The following is an 18,574-nucleotide window of genomic DNA, read 5'->3' as shown; positions in this document are numbered from 1 at the left end:
GTCTTTCGCATAGACTGGAAATTCAAACTACTTTGCAGAAATGTTAGCTATAATGAGATGATGTGCAGACTGCAGGTTTGATCTTCCTCAGGACAAGGTTACACTTAATCATTTTGTATCAATTTCAGAAATTTTGTGTCAGCTTTGTTTCTTTTAGACACATCAATAGATAATGAAATTAAATCTATTCAATAGAAATATTTATATTACTGAGATGATGTGCAAAGCGCAGTTTTGGACTACCTCAGGTCAGGGTCACACTGACTCATTCAAAACCCTTATATAAAGTTTATAATTTATATTACAAAGGGAGATTACAATGTATGAATTTATTAATATGTTTCCTCCCAATATATATATATATATGTATTTATTTACCTCCCTTTATTTTCCAGTTGCTACATTGTATTACTTTATTATGTTTTTTTTTTCAAACATTATTTTTTTAGATGTTAATATGCCTGTTTGTTTCCTTCCTGGCAGGCAGAAGGCTGGGCGGGCAGCATCCGATTTTTGTTAGCATATCTCTATCATTTTCTGCATGGGCAAGTCATTGACACGTTATTAGGCAAATAAAAAAAATAACATTCAAACATGGCTCTATCAATTAATTTAATTCCTTAAAACTTTTTGACATGTTGTATATCAGAAAAGCTATTTTTATGAGAGAATCTGTAAAAGTGTATATAATTTTTTTAAAGCAAAAAAAATAAAAAAATAAACAAAAGCAAGACTAAAATTTTCCCCATTGCTGAATGGGTGAATGCATATCTACTAGTTGCTGGTGCATGCATCTTCTAATAATTATGTTTCATTTAAACTTTTTCAGAACTTTTGGTGACAAGAATGTATATCAGACACTTATTTCACTTTAAATTCTAATTCATCATGTGTGAAACATCTGAAGAGAGAACATATTACATTAGAACTAGTCTTATGTACACAGACCTGACAAGAGAGGTGTTATTTAAAGTGTTCAAATATTTGATAAAAAGTGAAGACATTACAGGCTTTCTCTCATCTCTAGAGCAGCAAAATAAATTGAGGGAACTTTTGAAAAGACATGTCCTAAACGGACCTGACTATAATCTTGTTTCCAGTCAAGTTTTAAATCTAGAGAGATTCGATATTTCTCTTTTGGTAAGACTTATACTAAATTTGTGTAAAGACAATATACCAAAACCACAGCATGATTGGGAAACTAAACCACACCCAAAAGACGAAAGCCTTGGTGCTGATCTTCTTCGATTGAGAGATGTCAGAAATAAGATAATTGGTCATCGAGCAGATGCCAAATTGTCAGAGGCAGAGTATGAAAAGATGTGGGCAAAAATCAAAGCTATCTTGTTGAGAGTGGTTGAAGTTGTTGACTCGCAGTCTAGTGAAAACTTTGAACGAAGAATAAATGAATACAAAAGACTAAATGTAGATACAGAGAATGCTAAAGTGAAGAGCTTACTGGATGAGTTTCTCCACTACAAAACAGAATGTGATCACCTTCAAGAAAAGGTAAATGCTTTCTTTCATATAAAGCTTTATTTCAGCAGTTACATATATTTTATCTATTTTCGTATAAATGTATGAGCCTGTGGTGAAATTTTATCTTTTGATGACAATTTATTTAAAAAGCGCCCAGACTACAATGTGTGGGATAGTAGCTGTAAAGCCCCAGTCACATTAGAGCTTACTACCAGTGAAGACCAGTTCATGATCACCAGTGACCTCTGGTCGTGGACAATCTTTAAAACGTCTTATGACGGTCATAAATGATCTTTGACAGTTGCTGGTTATCTTATTTAGGTCCCACATCCAATTTCAGTAGTAGAGAGGTTTTTTAGCTTGCTCAAAAACCTCCTTGCGATCAAACAGGTCGCTAGTGATCTTACAAGGTCTTAAAATTGTCGCACGGTCGTTGTTCGGAAGTGCGACAATCTTACGACATTCTTTACAAATTGCCACTAGTCACTGATAATCTTGAGTAACCTTGAGTTATCGTGCGATGGTCGTAGGACAAGTTGTAGGTGATCGCATGACAGGTCACGGGTAGTTGTAAGTAATCCTACACAATCTTGAGGTCATCCTACGTTTGCTTATGACCTGTCGTGCGATTGTCAATGATGACTTTTCTTACGATAGTCGCTGAAGTAAATTTTATCTGTGCAAAAAGGGTTTTGGTCGCAGACATCGCTGATGTTCCTCAGTTTGACAATTCACCTAAATTTAAAAATATTGTATATTAGATCAATATTGTCTGATAAAATTAGACATGGAATATATATAATTAGTCCCGCAAAACACCAGTCAAAATACAGAAAATATGTTTCTCTGCTCAGTGTGAAAAAAATTATTTCATCAATATTTCTCAGTATTTTATTTGTTTATAAATAATTACTGTCCCCCGCCTTTTCGAAGAAAAAAGGGGGATATAGAAATAGGCTCCGTCCGTCTGTCCGTCTGTCCGCTCCTAGCGGAAGGGATTGTGCTGTTATTTTTCTGTCCATTTGATGACTGTGGGGTTAAAAGACGCATGTGGGGTTAACCCCACAAGCATCTTATGATTTTCAGTTTATTATGCCTTTCTGAGGTCATGCATCAATTTTAAAACAACCCCGCAACTTTGTCCTTTATTGTGCATATGGACTTCCTTTTCGGACACGACCGTAAAATTGTTTAATTTTGGAAGGGGCGTAACTCCTACAAACTCGTAGCTTTTCGGTGATTCCGGAAAATTCCGGAGAATAACCGCGCTGGTTTGCACATGCGCACGCATGCGCACTTCGTAGTTCAAAAATATGGCGGATTGTGTTCATCAGGCCTCTGTACATCAAATGAAAATACGACATGACAGGTAAATTACCACTGATTTTGTTTGATTGTGAACTTGTAGGGTTAGATTTTTATGAAGACGTTGTGGTGTTGTAATAAATAATCATCCGGGTTTTTTTTTTCGCAGGAAAAGGCTTGACGAAAGGAACACGATCGATCATGACATAGACACGTGTGAATTCTGCGATTTTGACAATTTTGATTTTAATTGTTGTCGTTTTGATAGGAATATTTTCTGCTATATTTTTTGTTTATCAAAGATGTACACGTTTTTTCCAACTTTGGTCGCATGATTTACAGTGAGGAAAAAATGGCGACAACTGTGCCTTTTGTCGAACTATTCATTACTGCAGAACCACGTGTGTTTTATTTAAAATTGGTTATGGGACATTTACTTTATAATGATGTAAAGTGTGTTTCTTTCATGTCAAAAATACTTCCAATTAATGAGACACACAAAGAGTATTTCGGATTCAGGATTTACAGTGAAGAATCACTTGTAGATGTGATTTCTTTTTGCAACTTTCATGACATTGAGATCTGGATAAGCATTGATCCTGGCAATCATCAGTTAGGTTGTACAAGCTTTTTATACAAATTCAACACAGATATTTGGATGTATGTAATTACCAGTACTTCTTAAATTCTAAAATCTCTTTCGGACCGAGACATGCCAAAAATAATCTTTCAGATTGAAAAAGCTAAATTTGTTTAAAAATACACTTTCATAATAAAATGTTTTGAAATTCAATTTATGGTATTTCTATGAAATTAGTGGGTCATACTTTTTAGCTCGACTATAAGAAGTATATGGAAAGCTTTCCTACTCGCCCCGGCGTCTGAGTCCGCGTCCAGATTTCAGATTAAAGTTTTGGTGCAGTAAAATATTTTTCACTATAACTTTGTCATTTCTCAAGATATCAACTTCAAACTTCATATATATGTTCCTTATCATCAACCACATCTTATGTGACAAGGTTCATAACTCTAGCACAAATATTTTCAGATTTATCTCCCCTTGAACTTAGAATTTTCCAAGAAAAATACTTTTTTTTACTGTTACTTCTTTTTTTTAAGGGATCAACCTCATACTTCAAATATATGTACCTTATTATCATCCCCATTTTATGTGACAAGGTTCATAAATCTAGCAACAATATTTTCAGATTGATCTCCCCTTGAACTTAGAATTTTCCTCAAAATATACTATTTTTTACTGTTACTTCTTTATTTCTTAAAGGATCAACATCATACTTAAAATATATGTACCTTATCATCATCCCCTTCTTATGCCACAAGGTTCATAACTCTAGCACCAGTATTTTCAGATTTATCTCCCCTTAAACTTAGAATTTTCCTTAAAAAATATTATTTTTTACTGATACTTGTTTATTTCTAAAGGGATCAACTTCATACTTCAAATATATGTACCTTGTCATCATCCACATCTTATGTGACAAGGTTCATAACTCTAGCACTAATATTGCAAGAATTATCTCCCCGTAAACTTTTTTACTTGAAAAATGTTATTTTTTACTATAACTTCTTTGGTTTTGAAGGTATCTACCTCAAACTTCAAATACTTATTCCTTATCATCAATTACATTTAATGCGACAATGTTCGTAACTCTTGAAGCAATTTTTACAGATTTATCCAGTCTTCGAAATTAACGCCAGTCCGAGGCCACTAAATTTAGCATTGGTCCGGTGATAATTGCAAGGTTGGTGGTCCAACGGGCCAGTAGATTTTTGGCCATGAAAAAATATTATAAGAAAAATTCATCAAAATAATGAAGCAGGGCTCTCTAAAAGATTGATATTTTTACCCATTAATTCTGTCCTAATTGTTCAAAACACAGCAAGAGATGTCTTAATTGTATTGAGTAATGGAGGCCGCCATATTTTTTTCTTGAATAGTTTCCGTACCGCATCGTACAGTTACGGAAATTAAACCATTGTTTATTAAAACTTATGGTCATTATTTAGCTATGATTTTGTGATTATTGAGTTAAGTAAATATTGTGTGAAAGTGATTTGTTTGAAGCAAATTGCGTTGTTCATGCTCAATGCTAGTCAATTTTGCCTAAACATTTGGACCAAATATAGATTTTTCAAAGCTGTCAACATATGGCCCAGAATACAAGAAGTATTATGCTTCTTTCAAAATTATCAAGGAAAGCATGATAAAGTGTTTTCCTTTACCCATCAATTTATTACCTATCTATGTATTTGGTCTGGCTAAAAATCACCAGGTCCAGTAAGATTGAAATTTTACTGGCCCGAATGTCCTGTGCTTTTTAAAGTTTTTTGTCAAGACGGTTTATCTGTCTTTGAATTAGGATTTTCATTAAGAAATATTATAACTTCTTTACTTTTTAAGGTATCTACTTCAGACTTCAAATATATATTTCTTATCATTACACACATGTTGTGTGACAAGGTTCATAACTCTGTGATAACTGTGATTTTATCATGTATTACTATTAGAATTACTATTCAGAGTTCAGATGCGAAAAAAATATATCTCAAGGGAATAGCCTCAGTGATATAATGATGTGCATCTGAACTTTTAACAGTGATTTTATTCAAAGTATAATCACTTTTTATAGATGTCTCTGGCTTTAAATTTGCAACAGTTACTGTTTTCCATTTGCGTCCCTGTTCTTGAGAGGTTTGATGTCCATAGCTTATGAGGTTTCATGTCTATGCATGTAATGGGGTAGAAGAAAATCTAAGTTAACATGAGAACTTCTGTTTTTTTCTGAGGTTACTTTATCCATGTTCTTGAGAGGTTTGATGTCCATAGTTCCTTAAAGTTTCATGTCCATGCATTTTATGGGGTAGAAAGAAAATCAAACATAATAATAATAGTAACTGTTTTCATTCTGCAACTTTGTCCGTGTTCATGAGAGGTTTGATGTCCATAGCTCATTAAGGTTTTATGTCCATGCTATTTGTGGGGTAGACAGAAAATCAAACATAAAAACAACAGTAACTGTTTTCATTCTGCGACTTTGTCCGTGTTCATGAGAGGTTTGATGTCCATAACTCATAAAGGTTTTATGTCCATGCTATTTGTGGGGTAGACAGAAAATCAAACATAAAAACCACAGTTACTGTTTTCCATTTGTGTCCGTGTTCTTGAGAGGTTTGATGTCCATAGCGTATGAGGTTTCATGTCCATGCATGTAATTGGGTAGAAAAAAATCTAAGTTAACATAAGGACTCCTGTTTTTTTCTGGGGTTACTTCATCCATGTTCTTGAGAGGTTTGATGTCCATAGTTCATTAAAGTTTCATGTCCTTGCATTTTATGGGGTAGACAGAAATTCAAACATAAAAACAACAGTAACTGTTTTCATTCTGCGACTTTGTCCGTGTTCATGAGAGGTTTGATGTCCATAACTCATAAAGGTTTTATGTCCATGCTATTTGTGGGGTAGACAGAAAATCAAACATAAAAACCACAGTTACTGTTTTCCATTTGTGTCCGTGTTCTTGAGAGGTTTGATGTCCATAGCGTATGAGGTTTCATGTCCATGCATGTAATGGGGTAGAAGAAAATCTAAGTTAACATAAGGACTTCTGTTTTTCTGGGGTTACTTTATCCATGTATTTGAGATGTTTGATGTCCATAGCTCATTAAGGTTTTATATCCATGCATTTTATGGGGTAGAAAAAAATCAAACAATAATAACAACTGTTTTTCATAAGCAACTTTGTCCGTGTTATTCAGAGGTTTGATGTCCATAGCTCATTAAGTTTTTATATCCATGCATTTTATGGGGTAGAAAAAAATCAAACAATAATAACAACTGTTTTTCATAAGCAACTTTGTCCGTGTTATTCAGAGGTTTGATGTCCATAGCTCATTAAGTTTTTATATCCATGCATTTTATGGGGTAGAAAAAAATCAAACATTAATAACAACTGTTTTTCATAAGCAACTTAAACTTTTAAACTTTTGAACTTAAGTTAGAAGCCCATTGGATGTGGACTCCATGACAAAATTAAAAGTAAAGTAAAATAGTAAGCTACGTTTGATGGATTTGAGACTTGAAATAGCATTTTAACATTCTGTTTTTCATCTTATGTAAGTACCTGAAAGGGCGTTGGCATTGAAATCTTCCCGACGCTGATCCTGATATGGAAACATGGAGTTTACTTTTCATCTGACATAGGTACCTGAAAGTACATCTGTCCACAGTTAAACACAACCTTCAACATAATTATGTATAATTAGAGTGAAATTATTTAAAAAAAACCCCACAATTCTATGGACATTTCCCATGATTCTTTAGGAACAGGAAGTTCAGCCATTTTATTTTAACATTCACATGCTTGTGAGATTTTGTAGAAAATGGAAGCTCTTGACATTGTAGATATAGTTGTACAAAACATTGTTTTGATATTGTTGATTTTTGGTTTAGTGCTTTTGCTTAAAATCTATGTAAATTTAATGAATTTTTTGCGGCTGTGGGACCACTTTTATGGAAATGAATGGTTATATGGAAGGCCAGATTTTGAATGAATTATCAAGGTAAGGGCTTATAAACAGGTTAAGTGACATGACCAAACTTACTTTATAGCTTTTGAGTATAGATCTACAAATTTATCATTCAAAGATGCCAGCCTGTTTCATTTACATGTAGATCAGAATTGTTTACATCTTACATTTAAACTAATTTAAGCCATGCCACATACTCATGTAAATATGAGAAACTGCTAAATATAGCTATCTATGCATGTAAAGTTATAACAGAAAAAATGAATTTGTTCAAAATGTTTGGCCCCGCAAATTTTGCCTTGTTTTTTTCTCATTGTGTCGAAACTATTAATAAGCATGACTGTCATCCACGGACTCCATGAGCTCATAAAAGTGGGTTAAAGAAACTGATGTTTGAATTATTTGAGATTTTGAAAGCTCTTTACTTTCGGACACTTGTTACAAGCTCATTAGATGTCCATGCTTGTTATGTGGTGGAAAGAAAATCAAATAACAACTGTTTTTATGCCACCGCAGCATCTGCTATGCGGTGGCATATAGCGATTCACCTGTGTGTGTTGTGTGTGTGTGTGTGTGTGTGTGTGTGTGTGTGTGTGTGTTATAATAGATTATATAGTGAACTTAAAAATCTTCTTGTGAAAAACCACTAGTCCATTTTCAGAAAGAAAATGAAACATAAAAACAACTGTTTTTATTAGCGACTTTGTCCTGTTCTTGAGAGGTTTGATGTCCATAGCTCAATACGTTTCATGTCCATGCATTTTATGGGGTAGAAAGAAAATCAAACATAAAAACAACTGTTTTTATTAGGACTTTGTCCATGTTCTTGAGAGGTTTGATGTCCATTGCTCATTAGGTTTCATGTCCATGCATTTTATGGGGTAGAAAGAAAATCAAACATAAAAACAACTGTTTTTATAGGCGACTTTGACTTTGTCCATGTTCTTGAAAGGTTTCATGTCCATAGCTCATTACGTTTTTTCTGGGGTTACTTTGTCCATGTTCTTGAAAGGTTTGATGTCCAAAGCTCATTAAGTTTTTTATGGGGTTACTTTGTCCATGTTCTTGAAAGGTTTGATGTCCAAAGCTCATTTAGTTTTTTATGGGGTTACTTTGTCCATGTTCTTGAGAGCTTTGATGTCCAGAGCTCATTATGTTTTTCAGGGGTTACTTTGTCCATGTTCTTGAAAGGTTTGATGTCCAGAGCTCATTATGTTTTTTCTGGGGTTACTTTGTCCATGTTCTTGAGAGGTTTGATGTCCAAAGCTCATTTAGTTTTTTATGGGGTTACTTTGTCCATGTTCTTGAGAGCTTTGATGTCCAGAGCTCATTATGTTTTTCAGGGGTTACTTTGTCCATGTTCTTGAAAGGTTTGATGTCCAGAGCTCATTATGTTTTTTCTGGGGTTACTTTGTCCATGTTCTTGAGAGGTTTGATGTCCATAGCCCATTAGGTTTCATGTCCATGCATTTTATGGGGTAGAAAGAAAATCAAACATAAAAACAACTGTTTTTATTAGCGACTTTGTCCATGTTCTTGAGAGGTTTGATGTCCATTGCTCATTAGGTTTCATGTCCATGCATTTTATGGGGTAGAAAGAAAATCAAACATAAAAACAACTGTTTTTATTAGCGACTTTGTCCATGTTCTTGAGAGGTTTGATGTCCATAGCTCATTAGGTTTTTTCTGGAGTTACTTTGTTCATGTTCTTGAAAGGTTTGATGTCCAGAGCTCATTAAGTTTTTTCTGGGGTTACTTTGTCCATGTTCTTGAGAGGTTTAGTGTCCAGAGCTCATTATGTTTTTTCTGGGGTTACTTTGTCCATGTTCTTGAAAGGTTTGATGTCCAGAGCTCATTATGTTTTTTCAGGGGTTACTTTGTCCATGTTCTTGAGAGGTTTGATGTCCATAGCCCATTAGGTTTCAAGTCCATGCATTTTATGGGGTAGAAAGAAAATCAAACATAAAAACAACTTTTTTTATTAGCGACTTTGTCCATGTTCTTGAGAGGTTTGATGTCCATAGCTCATTACGTTTTTTCTGGAGTTACTTTGTTCATGTTCTTGAAAGGTTTGGTGTCCAAAGCTCATTAAGTTTTTTCTGGGGTTACTTTGTCCATGTTCTTGAGAGTTTTAATGTCAATAGCCTATGAGGTTTGATGTCCACGCATGTAATGGGGTAGATAAAAAATCAAAAATTAAAACTACTGTTTTTTTTTCTGGGGTGAATTTGTTTATCATCTTGAGAGGTTTCCTAACTGTTGAGGTTTCATGACAATGTGTGTTATGGAGTCGAAAGAAAATCAAACTTAAAAACTATTGTTGTTATTTTTCTTTGGTGTGCTGTCTTCAGCATCTTACAGTTGTTTGTTACGTTAGCTTTGTCATTTGGATAAACACTGATGTTTCGAACATCTATTAACCAAATTAATCATAATTTCGAATTATTTTTTCGGTCCCAGAGATTTGTTTTATTATTTTTAATAAATTGTTGAATTGATATCGGATTAATCCCTTTGTTTCAAATGATATTTCCCAGTCCAGACAAGTTCGAAACAACAGTGTATAGCAGTACCTTAATAATTTTTTCATACACTGTAATGCATATAGACTTACCATGACAGAAAAGCTTAAATTAAGACAAGCATTAATGTTTCATCTAACTTTTGTTTATTTTCAAATGTTTAAGGTTTGTGCACACTGATTTTAGGAATAGTTTACTATTAAATTGCTGACAAAATAGTTTGTGTTGGCCCATGCATTTTCAAGTAACAAATTAAGATTTTAGATACTTGATAATTTGATTAGAACTCTTGTTGTATTAGTACTTAAATATGTATTAACAGTGTACTAGAGAATGCTTATGTATACTGTTGACATTCTTTTTTCAGAGAGCCTAAAAAGGAAGCCCAACACATTAGCGTTGTTCTTTGAGGACATAGAATGGGCACTTGAGAAGATCAACCAGGGGGTTGAAGTATCAGATGATGATGATGTTGGCACCATTGACCAGGGAGATAAGTCTAACCAGGAGGCCGAAGTATCAAGTGTGGATGACGTTGTTACAACTGACCCGGGAATTAAGTCCAACCAAGAGGCCGAAGTATCAGATGAAGATGGCACCATTGACCCCGGAGATAAGTCCAACCAGGAGGCCGAAGTATCAGATGAAGATGAATTTGGCACTATTGACCTTGGAATTAAGTCCAACCAGGAGGCCGAAGTATCAGATGAAGATGTTGGCACCATTGACCTGGAAGATAAGTCTTACAAGGATGTCGAAGTATCAGATGAAGATGTTGGCACCATTGACCCGGGAGATAAGTCCAACCAGGTGGCCGAAGTATCAGATGAAGATGTTGGCACCATTGACAAGGTCTGGTTTATAAACTTTATAGAATATTTTCTAAATTTCTTTTCAAATTGTTCTTTTTATTCTCACAAGTGCATAGGTTTTCAGTTGGTTTCAATTCTTAAATTTCATGGTGATTTTGGTCACAAAATAGACGTATTTCAAATTGACAAAGTGCAGTTTAATTGATCTGGAATATGTATATTATTTGGTATTTTATTTACATTCACTCATTGGTAATACATGTATACAAATAAAACTCGCTTTTTTATGTAAACATATTCTATATGAAATATGGTAACCAATATCGAGTTGAATTAGTACCATAGGCAATATTTTGTTATATATATTCTCTCCTTTTGCAATTGTTTGAAAAGCCCATTTATTTGACTGACTTCAGGTTTTGGATACCACAGAAGGTGAAAGACAGTGGGTCATGGATCACTTGGGGCATACCATGAATGTTCACAGAATTCATTACCGGCAGACATCTGATGTGCTAGAGCGTGTTGATGTTGCTAAAATCCTTCTGATACAGGATCTCGGATTGGTTTCAAAATACAGAGGGAAAAGACTTCAAGACATACAGATTGAAGGTAGGCCTTCTGGTGAAACCTTGTAAACCCAAGGAAATGAGACAAAAGTCTGTCTATTAGTTAACAAGTTAAAATTGTCCATATTTCTTGCCTGGAACATATCTAGATATATATTTGAACTTTAATTGGTAGGAAGATTTTATTGGGGAGAAATATTGCGGTCACTCCTGCTGTCTTAATTTTAATTTTGAAATAGGCAAAAAATGTCTTGATTGCCAACATTGTTTTCTAAAAGATTCAAAAAAGCTTATTTTGAATGAAACATGACACTGCATATTCAAGACTACTAAAGCTCATGCATCCTACGGGAAGCAGTGTAGAAAAGACATGGTAGTTTACTCATGTAAGCATTTGCTCAGGTTAAACTTTTAAGATCACTTTTGGTTTATTGACTGGTCACATTTTTTAAACATCATCTCTGAAAGGCAGATCATGATGGAACTTTACAGGGATGTTTCTTGTGTGTGACGTTAACAAAGTTGCACAAAGTATTCCATTCCATCCAGAACTATGGTTACCATGGCAACAAGACAGAAAAGACTTTTTAAAAATCCTTCTTATCAGAAACCACCAGAGCTTAGATTATTGGTGTGTAGCATCCGCCAGAAGACCTATTAAATAAAATCTCTAGGGTCAGTACTGGCCTGCCTCAGGGGTCCCTTAATTTTTTTGGAGGGGGGGGGGGTGTATAGAATTTACCATTCCTACTAGGTGCTTTAATTTTAAGCTTGACTATACCAAGTATATGGAGAGCTGTCCTACTCGCGTCGGCGTCCGCATCCAGATTTCAGATTAAAGTTTTGGTGCAGTAAAATATTTTTCCCTATAACTTTGTTGTCATTTCTTTAGGTATCAACTTCAAACTTCAAATATATGTTCCGTATCATCAACCACATCTTATGTGATAAGGTTCATAACTCTAGCACCAATATTTTCAGATTTATCTCCCCTTGAACTTAAAATTTTCCTTAAAAAATACTATTTTTTACTGTAACTTCTTTATATCTTAAGGGATCAATCTCATACTTCAAATATATGTACCTCATCATCATCCCCATCTTATGTGACAAGGTTCATAACTCTAGCACCAATATTTTCAGATTTATCTCCCCTTGAACTTAGAATTTCTTAAAAAATACTATTTTTTACTGTAACTTTTTTATTTCTTAAGGGATCAACCTCATACTTCAAATATATGTACCTTTTTATCATCCCCATATTACGTTACAAGGTTCATAACTCTAGCACCAATTTTTTCAGATTTATCTCCCCTTGAACTTAGAATTTTTCTTTAAAAAAAAACTATTTTTTACTGAAACTTTTTTATTTCTTAAGGGATCAACCTCATACTTCAAATATATGTGCCTTATCATCATCCACATGTTATGTGACAAGGTTCAGGACTCTAGCATCAATATTGCAAGAATTATCTCCCCATAAACTTAGATTTTTTACTAGAAAAAATGTTATTTTTTACTCTAACTTTTTTAGTTTTAAAGGTATCTAACTCAAACTTCAAATACTTATTCCTTATCATCAATTTCATTTTATGTGACAATGTTCATAACTCTTGAAGCAATATTGACAGATTGATATCTCTTTGAACTTAGGCTTTTTTTTTAAGAAATATTATAACTTCTTTACTTTTTAAGGTATCTACTTTAAATATATATTTCTTATCATTACACACATGTTGTGTGACAAAGTTCATAACTCTAGCATGACTATTTCTAGAATTATTCCCCTTGTTCTTGGAATTTATGTTAACAAATGTTATTTTTTTACTATAACTTAATACATAATTATACATAATTGATTTTTCTTTCATAGTTTTGTCCTCCTTACTGCGTCCAATATTTTATTAGTCGAGCTTCGCTGTCTCTTGTGACAGCTCTTGTTAAAAAATGAAGTAATTTTGTCTTTTCAGATATATTCCAGGATGACGAAGGGCAAGGAACATCGTTGGCGAGGCCTGAGGCAGAAGCATCACTTGAGAAACCAGAGCAATCAAATGTAACACACGAGGTTCTCACGCTTATGGAGGCAAGCAGAATGGATGACAGTGACGATGAAGTCCTTGAACTTAATCAGGAGGAAAGTTCTGATGAGGAAGAACTGAATTGTAGGCCAAAAAGGAAAAAGCCTCAAAACAGTACTCGTCAGAAATGGTCAAATGAGGAAGTAGCAGAACTGCACAATTTGTTTGAAGAAGATTTCAGAACCAATACTCTTCCAGGCCAGAAAAGGATTGAGAAAGTAATGAAGAAAAGTAAAGATAAAGGTGGAGTGATTTGGAAAAGAAAACGAGATACAATAAAAAAGAAGTTAAGTAATATGATGATTAAGATGAGGAAAGAAAATAAGTGAAATGATGATTATAAGGAGAGGAGACTATAAAATAATAATTAATGATTTGATAATTCAACTACTGACATGATTAAGGGGAGGGGGATTAGTCACATGATTATTATGTAGAGGAGAGACTAGTAGTGACCTGATAATTCAGAGGGGAAAAAATTAGTGACAGGATGATTATATGGAGGAGAGACAATTAGTGACCTGATAATTATAAGGGGGTGAGGGGGGGGGGGGGGGCGGGAATTATTGACAGGATGATTATTTATTACAACACCACAACAAATACTGTTTTCATTTATCAAGTTGTATCTTGAAAATGTTCCATTGTTTATTTGTTTACTGGCATTTTGACATTGTAATTGATTAAATTACTGATTACTGACAGGAGTAATCAGATTACATTTATGATTACTGATTACATGATATATATTAAACGCAAAGTGTGCATTTAGCTCTCACATTGCCATCATCAGGAACTTTTTCTGGCAATATGAAGTATTTAAAAACAGCAGGCATATTTCCTGCCATGCTTGTGTATTGCTTTCTTTTCGATATGATGAAAATCTTTTTGTACTTTTTGCTTCTACATGGACTTAACAATACCAAAATGTAACAGAAAATATAACCATATCTCACTTTTGTCAGTAATTGCAGCTTATACTTGCTCTTTACTGAACCTGTAAAGTCTTCTCAATAAGTGATAATATACCGATCCAGGCCATTGTTATAATTTCACAGCTTCTCATCACCTTATTAAAACACAGGTGTCATCAAATCTGACCTGGGTGACTGTGATACGTAAGACAATTAGTAGGCATTGACACTGGTACTTTTTAGCTCACCTGTCACAAAGTGACAGGGTGAGCTTTTGTGGTCGCTTTTCGTCCGGCGTCCGTCGTCCGTCCGTCGTCCATCCGTCCGTCCGTAAACTTTTACTTTAAATGACATCTCCTCATAAACCACTAAGCCAATTTCATCCAAACTTCACAGGAATGTTCCTTTGGTGGTCACCTTTAAAAATTGTTCAAAGAATTTAATTCCATGCAAAACTCTGGTTGCCATGGCAACCGAAAGAAAAAACTTTAAATATCTTCTTTTAAAAAACCATAAGAGCTAGAGCTTAGATATTGAGCATGAAACATCTTCTAGTGAGTGTCTACCAAGTTTGTTCAAATAAAAGCCCTGGGGTCAAAATTGGCCCCGCCCCGGGGGGTCATTGATTTTCCCTATATGCATATAGTAAAAACTTAAAAAAATCTTCTTTTAAAGAACCCAAAGAGCTAGAGCTAAGATATTTAGCATGAAACATGTTCTAATGGGTGTCTACCAAGTTTGTTCAAATAAAAGCCCTGGGGTGAAAATTGGCCCCGCCCCGGGGGTCATTGATTTTCCCTATATGCATATAGTAAAAACTTAAAAAATCTTCTTTTAAAGAACTCAAAGAGCTAGAGCTTAGATATTTGGCATGAAACATCTTCTAGTGAGTGTCTACCAAGTTTGTTCAAATAAAAGCCCTGGGGTCAAAATTGGCCCCGCCCCGGGGGGTCATTGATTTTCCCTATATGCATATAGTAAAAACTTAAAAAATCTTCTTTTAAAGAACCCAAAGAGCTAGAGCTAAGATATTTAGCATGAAACATGTTCTAATGGGTGACTACCAAGTTTGTTCAAATAAAAGCCCTAGGGTGAAAATTGGCCCCGCCCCGGGGGTCATTGATTTTCCCTATATGCATATAGTTAAAATTTAAAAATCTTCTTTTAAAGAACTCAAAGAGCCAGAGCTTAGATATTTGGCATGAAACATCTTCTAGTGTGTGTCTACCAAGTTTGTTCAAATAAAAGCCCTGGGGTCAAAATTGGCCCCGCCCCGGGGGGTCATTGATTTTCCCTTTATGCATATAGTAAAAACTTAAAAAATCTTCTTTTAAAGAACCCAAAGAGCTAGAGCTAAGATATTTAGCATGAAACATGTTCTAATGGGTGTCTACCAAGTTTGTTCAAATAAAAGCCCTGGGGTGAAAATTGGCCCCGCCCCGGGGGGTCATTGATTTTCCCTATATGCATATAGTAAAAACTTAAAAAATCTTCTTTTAAAGAACTCAAAGAGCTATGGCTAAGATATTGAGCATCAAACATGTTCTAATAGGTGTCTACCAAGTTTGTTCAAATACAAGCCCAGGGGTCAAAATTGGCCCCGCCCGAGGGTCATTGATTTTCTTTATATGTGTTTAGCAAAAACTTTAAATCTTCTTTGAAAAAACCCAAATAGCTAGAGTTTAGATATTAAGCATGAAACATCTTCTAGTAAGTGTCTACAAAGTTTGTTCAAATAAAAGCCCTGGGGTCAAAACTGGCCCTGCCCCAGGGGTGTCATTGTTTTTAACTATATGTGTATAGTAAAAACTTTAAAAAAATCTTCTTTTAAAAAGCCCAATGAGCTAGAGCTTAAATGTTTAGCATGAAACATCTTCTTATGGGTGTCTACCAAGTTTGTGCAAATAAAAGCTCTGGGTTAAATTGGCTCTGCAACGTTGGGGGGGGGGGGGGGGGGGGGGGGTTGGGGGGCCTATATACAGGTGAGCGACCTCAGGGCCATCATGGCCCTCTTGTTAACCTTTATATGTATGTTTGTTCAGCAATTTTTTTTAGCTTAACATGTATTGTAATCATACATGTAATCATTGTGATTACTGATTAATTGGTCATGTAATTAAGTAAAATTATGATTAAATTACAGGAAAAAAATTATGATTACTGATTACTGTGATTACTCAAAAAATTGTAATCGATTAAATTAAATTAAATTACCGATTACGATTACCCCATGTCTGGTACTTAAGATGCTTATATAATTTTTAGCGTGTGTTTGACGCAATGTTCAGTTTTCAAATATCTGTATGGGGGATAATATGAGGTCACATACCAAGAACCATATTTCTGTCATGCATTTTTAGTGATTTATGCCCATTTTAGGACTTTTTGTATTATACTATCAAACACTAAGTATAGTCGATCACACTGTCCTCCCATCAGATCTTGTTCTTAAATTTAATGGTGAAACCATAAACAGATTTAGAGAGTAATATTCACACTGTCTTGGCCCTTCAAACAAAAGTTATTTTTTTCTAAACACATTTTGGAAAATGGTAACATGACCTAAAAATTGCCCATTCCTATAAGGTAGATAAATAACTAAAATGCTTTTGGCAAACAAATTTAGGATTTCTTGTTAGAGTATTAGTTTGCTTTTTCCCATTAAGTTTGATGGTTGTGCTTTTCCAATCAAAAATGATGCACTCATTTTGAATACATGTATATATTTTCTTTCTCAATTATCTGTCAGATAGTGAGTGTATTTATGAATTTAGTATGGTATTTCCTTAAAAAATCTTGAATAGAAACTGCTTCAATAACATTTATTCACATTTTAGCAACATAGAATTTTATATTCACAATCCGTAAAGAAAATTCATCTTAAAATGTCTTTCTTACTTATGCTTTGTAAACACTGAATTTTTAAAAAAAATGAGCTGAGTCTAGATTTTTAGTTAGCCAGGTGTGATTATACCATGTATGAGTGTAGAAGTAACCAAACTGACACCTTAGCACAACTTTTGTAAATGTTTTCAATGTGAATTCAAGTAAATAGTAACTGTACAGCTGTTGCTGAAAGATAACTGAATAAAGATGTTTAAAGATTAATGTGTTTCATGTTTTAGTAAATGGTCAAAAATAAAGATGCTACATAGAACTTGCCTAGGTAATTGGCATTGTCCTCACTTTCTAACCAGGTTTTCCCAACGGAAAATCCAATATCAAAAATGACTTGATCAATTTGGTATATTATATTTAAACATATATTGGGATAAGTCGGGTCAATATCAAGGTGACTATTTCTTAGAATGAAATAAGGTATTCAGTTTTCGGTCATTAACTTTGGATTGAACAATGTTAATGAAAGTCAATATATTACATCCTCTCATAAAACTAAAGCACCAAGTTGTGTTTAAGGTCAACTGGGTCAAGATGATTGTTGAAATTAAAAAAAGAAGAAAATCAATTTTCACTCAATTTTGTGTTTAAATGTAAGAATACAAATATGGATCCTTGCGAAGAACAAACATGCCCTTAGACAAGCCATGAGAAATGAAAACCTGGTTTTGTAACAATGTAACTTGTTAAAGAATGATTGGCAAACCTCACAATGCCCCCGTCCCATCTGTTCCTCACAACGTCACCTCTGGCTGTACATCTAATGTAAACCTCACATAGTCATGTTGAACAAAAAAACTGATGACCCCATAATGATATGGTCGGCAAACCTCACTTTGTCTCTCCCGTCTGTACGTCCGTCCGTCTGTACGTCCGTCACACTTTCGTGTCCGGTCCATAACTTTGTCATTTATGAAAGGAATTTGAAATAACTTGGCACAAATGTTTATTATAATAAGACGATGTGTCATGCGCAACAACCAGACCCCTACCTCCAGGGTCAAGGTCACACTTGCTCATTCAAGGTCAAAATTGCCTATTTGAGGGTATATGTCGTGTCCGGTCCATAACTTTCTTATCTATGAAGGGATTTTGTAAATACTTGCCATAATTGTTCACAATAATCAGACGATGTGTCATGCGCAAAAACCAGTCACCTACCTTCAAGGTCAAGGTCACACTTGGAGGTCAAATATTAATATATTCTGTTACAGGGTATATTTCATGTCCGGTCCATAACTTTCTTATCTTATGAAGGGTTTTTGTAAATACTTGCCATAATTGTTCATAATAATCAGACGATGTGTCATGCGCAAAAACCAGTTGCCTACCTTCAACGTCAAGGTCACACTTGGAGGTCAAATATTAACATAGTCTGTTACAGGGTATATTTCGTGTCCGGTCCATAACTTTGTCATTTATCAAAGGAATTTGAGATAACTTGGC

At 34.5% G+C, this 18,574-nt stretch overlaps 2 protein-coding genes across 2 annotated transcripts in view; both read left to right on the top strand.

The window, feature by feature from the left end:
- Positions 1 to 835: 835 nt before the first annotated feature.
- LOC132729769 (uncharacterized) overlaps positions 836 to 18,574 on the top strand; it is a 95,219-nt gene continuing 77,480 nt past the window's right edge. Inside the window, exon 1 of the mRNA XM_060715590.1 lies at positions 836 to 1,509. Coding sequence (XP_060571573.1) covers positions 889 to 1,509 — 621 coding nt within the window. The 5' untranslated portion in view covers positions 836 to 888. The remainder of the gene's footprint in view (positions 1,510 to 18,574) is intronic.
- On the top strand, positions 2,732 to 13,848 carry LOC132729775 (uncharacterized). Its single transcript, XM_060715595.1, has 4 exons — positions 2,732 to 2,848; positions 10,222 to 10,706; positions 11,083 to 11,278; positions 13,206 to 13,848. The coding sequence occupies exons 1-4, from the start codon at positions 2,842 to 2,844 to the stop codon at positions 13,643 to 13,645; spliced, it is 1,128 nt and encodes a 375-aa protein (XP_060571578.1). The 5' UTR covers positions 2,732 to 2,841; the 3' UTR covers positions 13,646 to 13,848.

This window comes from Ruditapes philippinarum, unplaced genomic scaffold, assembly GCF_026571515.1.
Source record: "Ruditapes philippinarum isolate M1 unplaced genomic scaffold, ASM2657151v2 ctg973_1_1_1_1, whole genome shotgun sequence".
Classification (NCBI taxonomy): domain Eukaryota; kingdom Metazoa; phylum Mollusca; class Bivalvia; order Venerida; family Veneridae; genus Ruditapes; species Ruditapes philippinarum.
Note: the sequence above shows the minus strand (reverse complement) of the source record. Positions and strands in the feature narration are given on the sequence as shown.

Bases quoted from the DNA above. Each gene is read 5' to 3' on its own strand.
- LOC132729775 (XM_060715595.1), top strand. The intron at 10,707-11,082 runs GTCTGGTTTATA...GACTGACTTCAG, and splicing joins ATGTTGGCACCATTGACAAG to GTTTTGGATACCACAGAAGG. The intron at 11,279-13,205 runs GTAGGCCTTCTG...TTGTCTTTTCAG, and splicing joins TCAAGACATACAGATTGAAG to ATATATTCCAGGATGACGAA.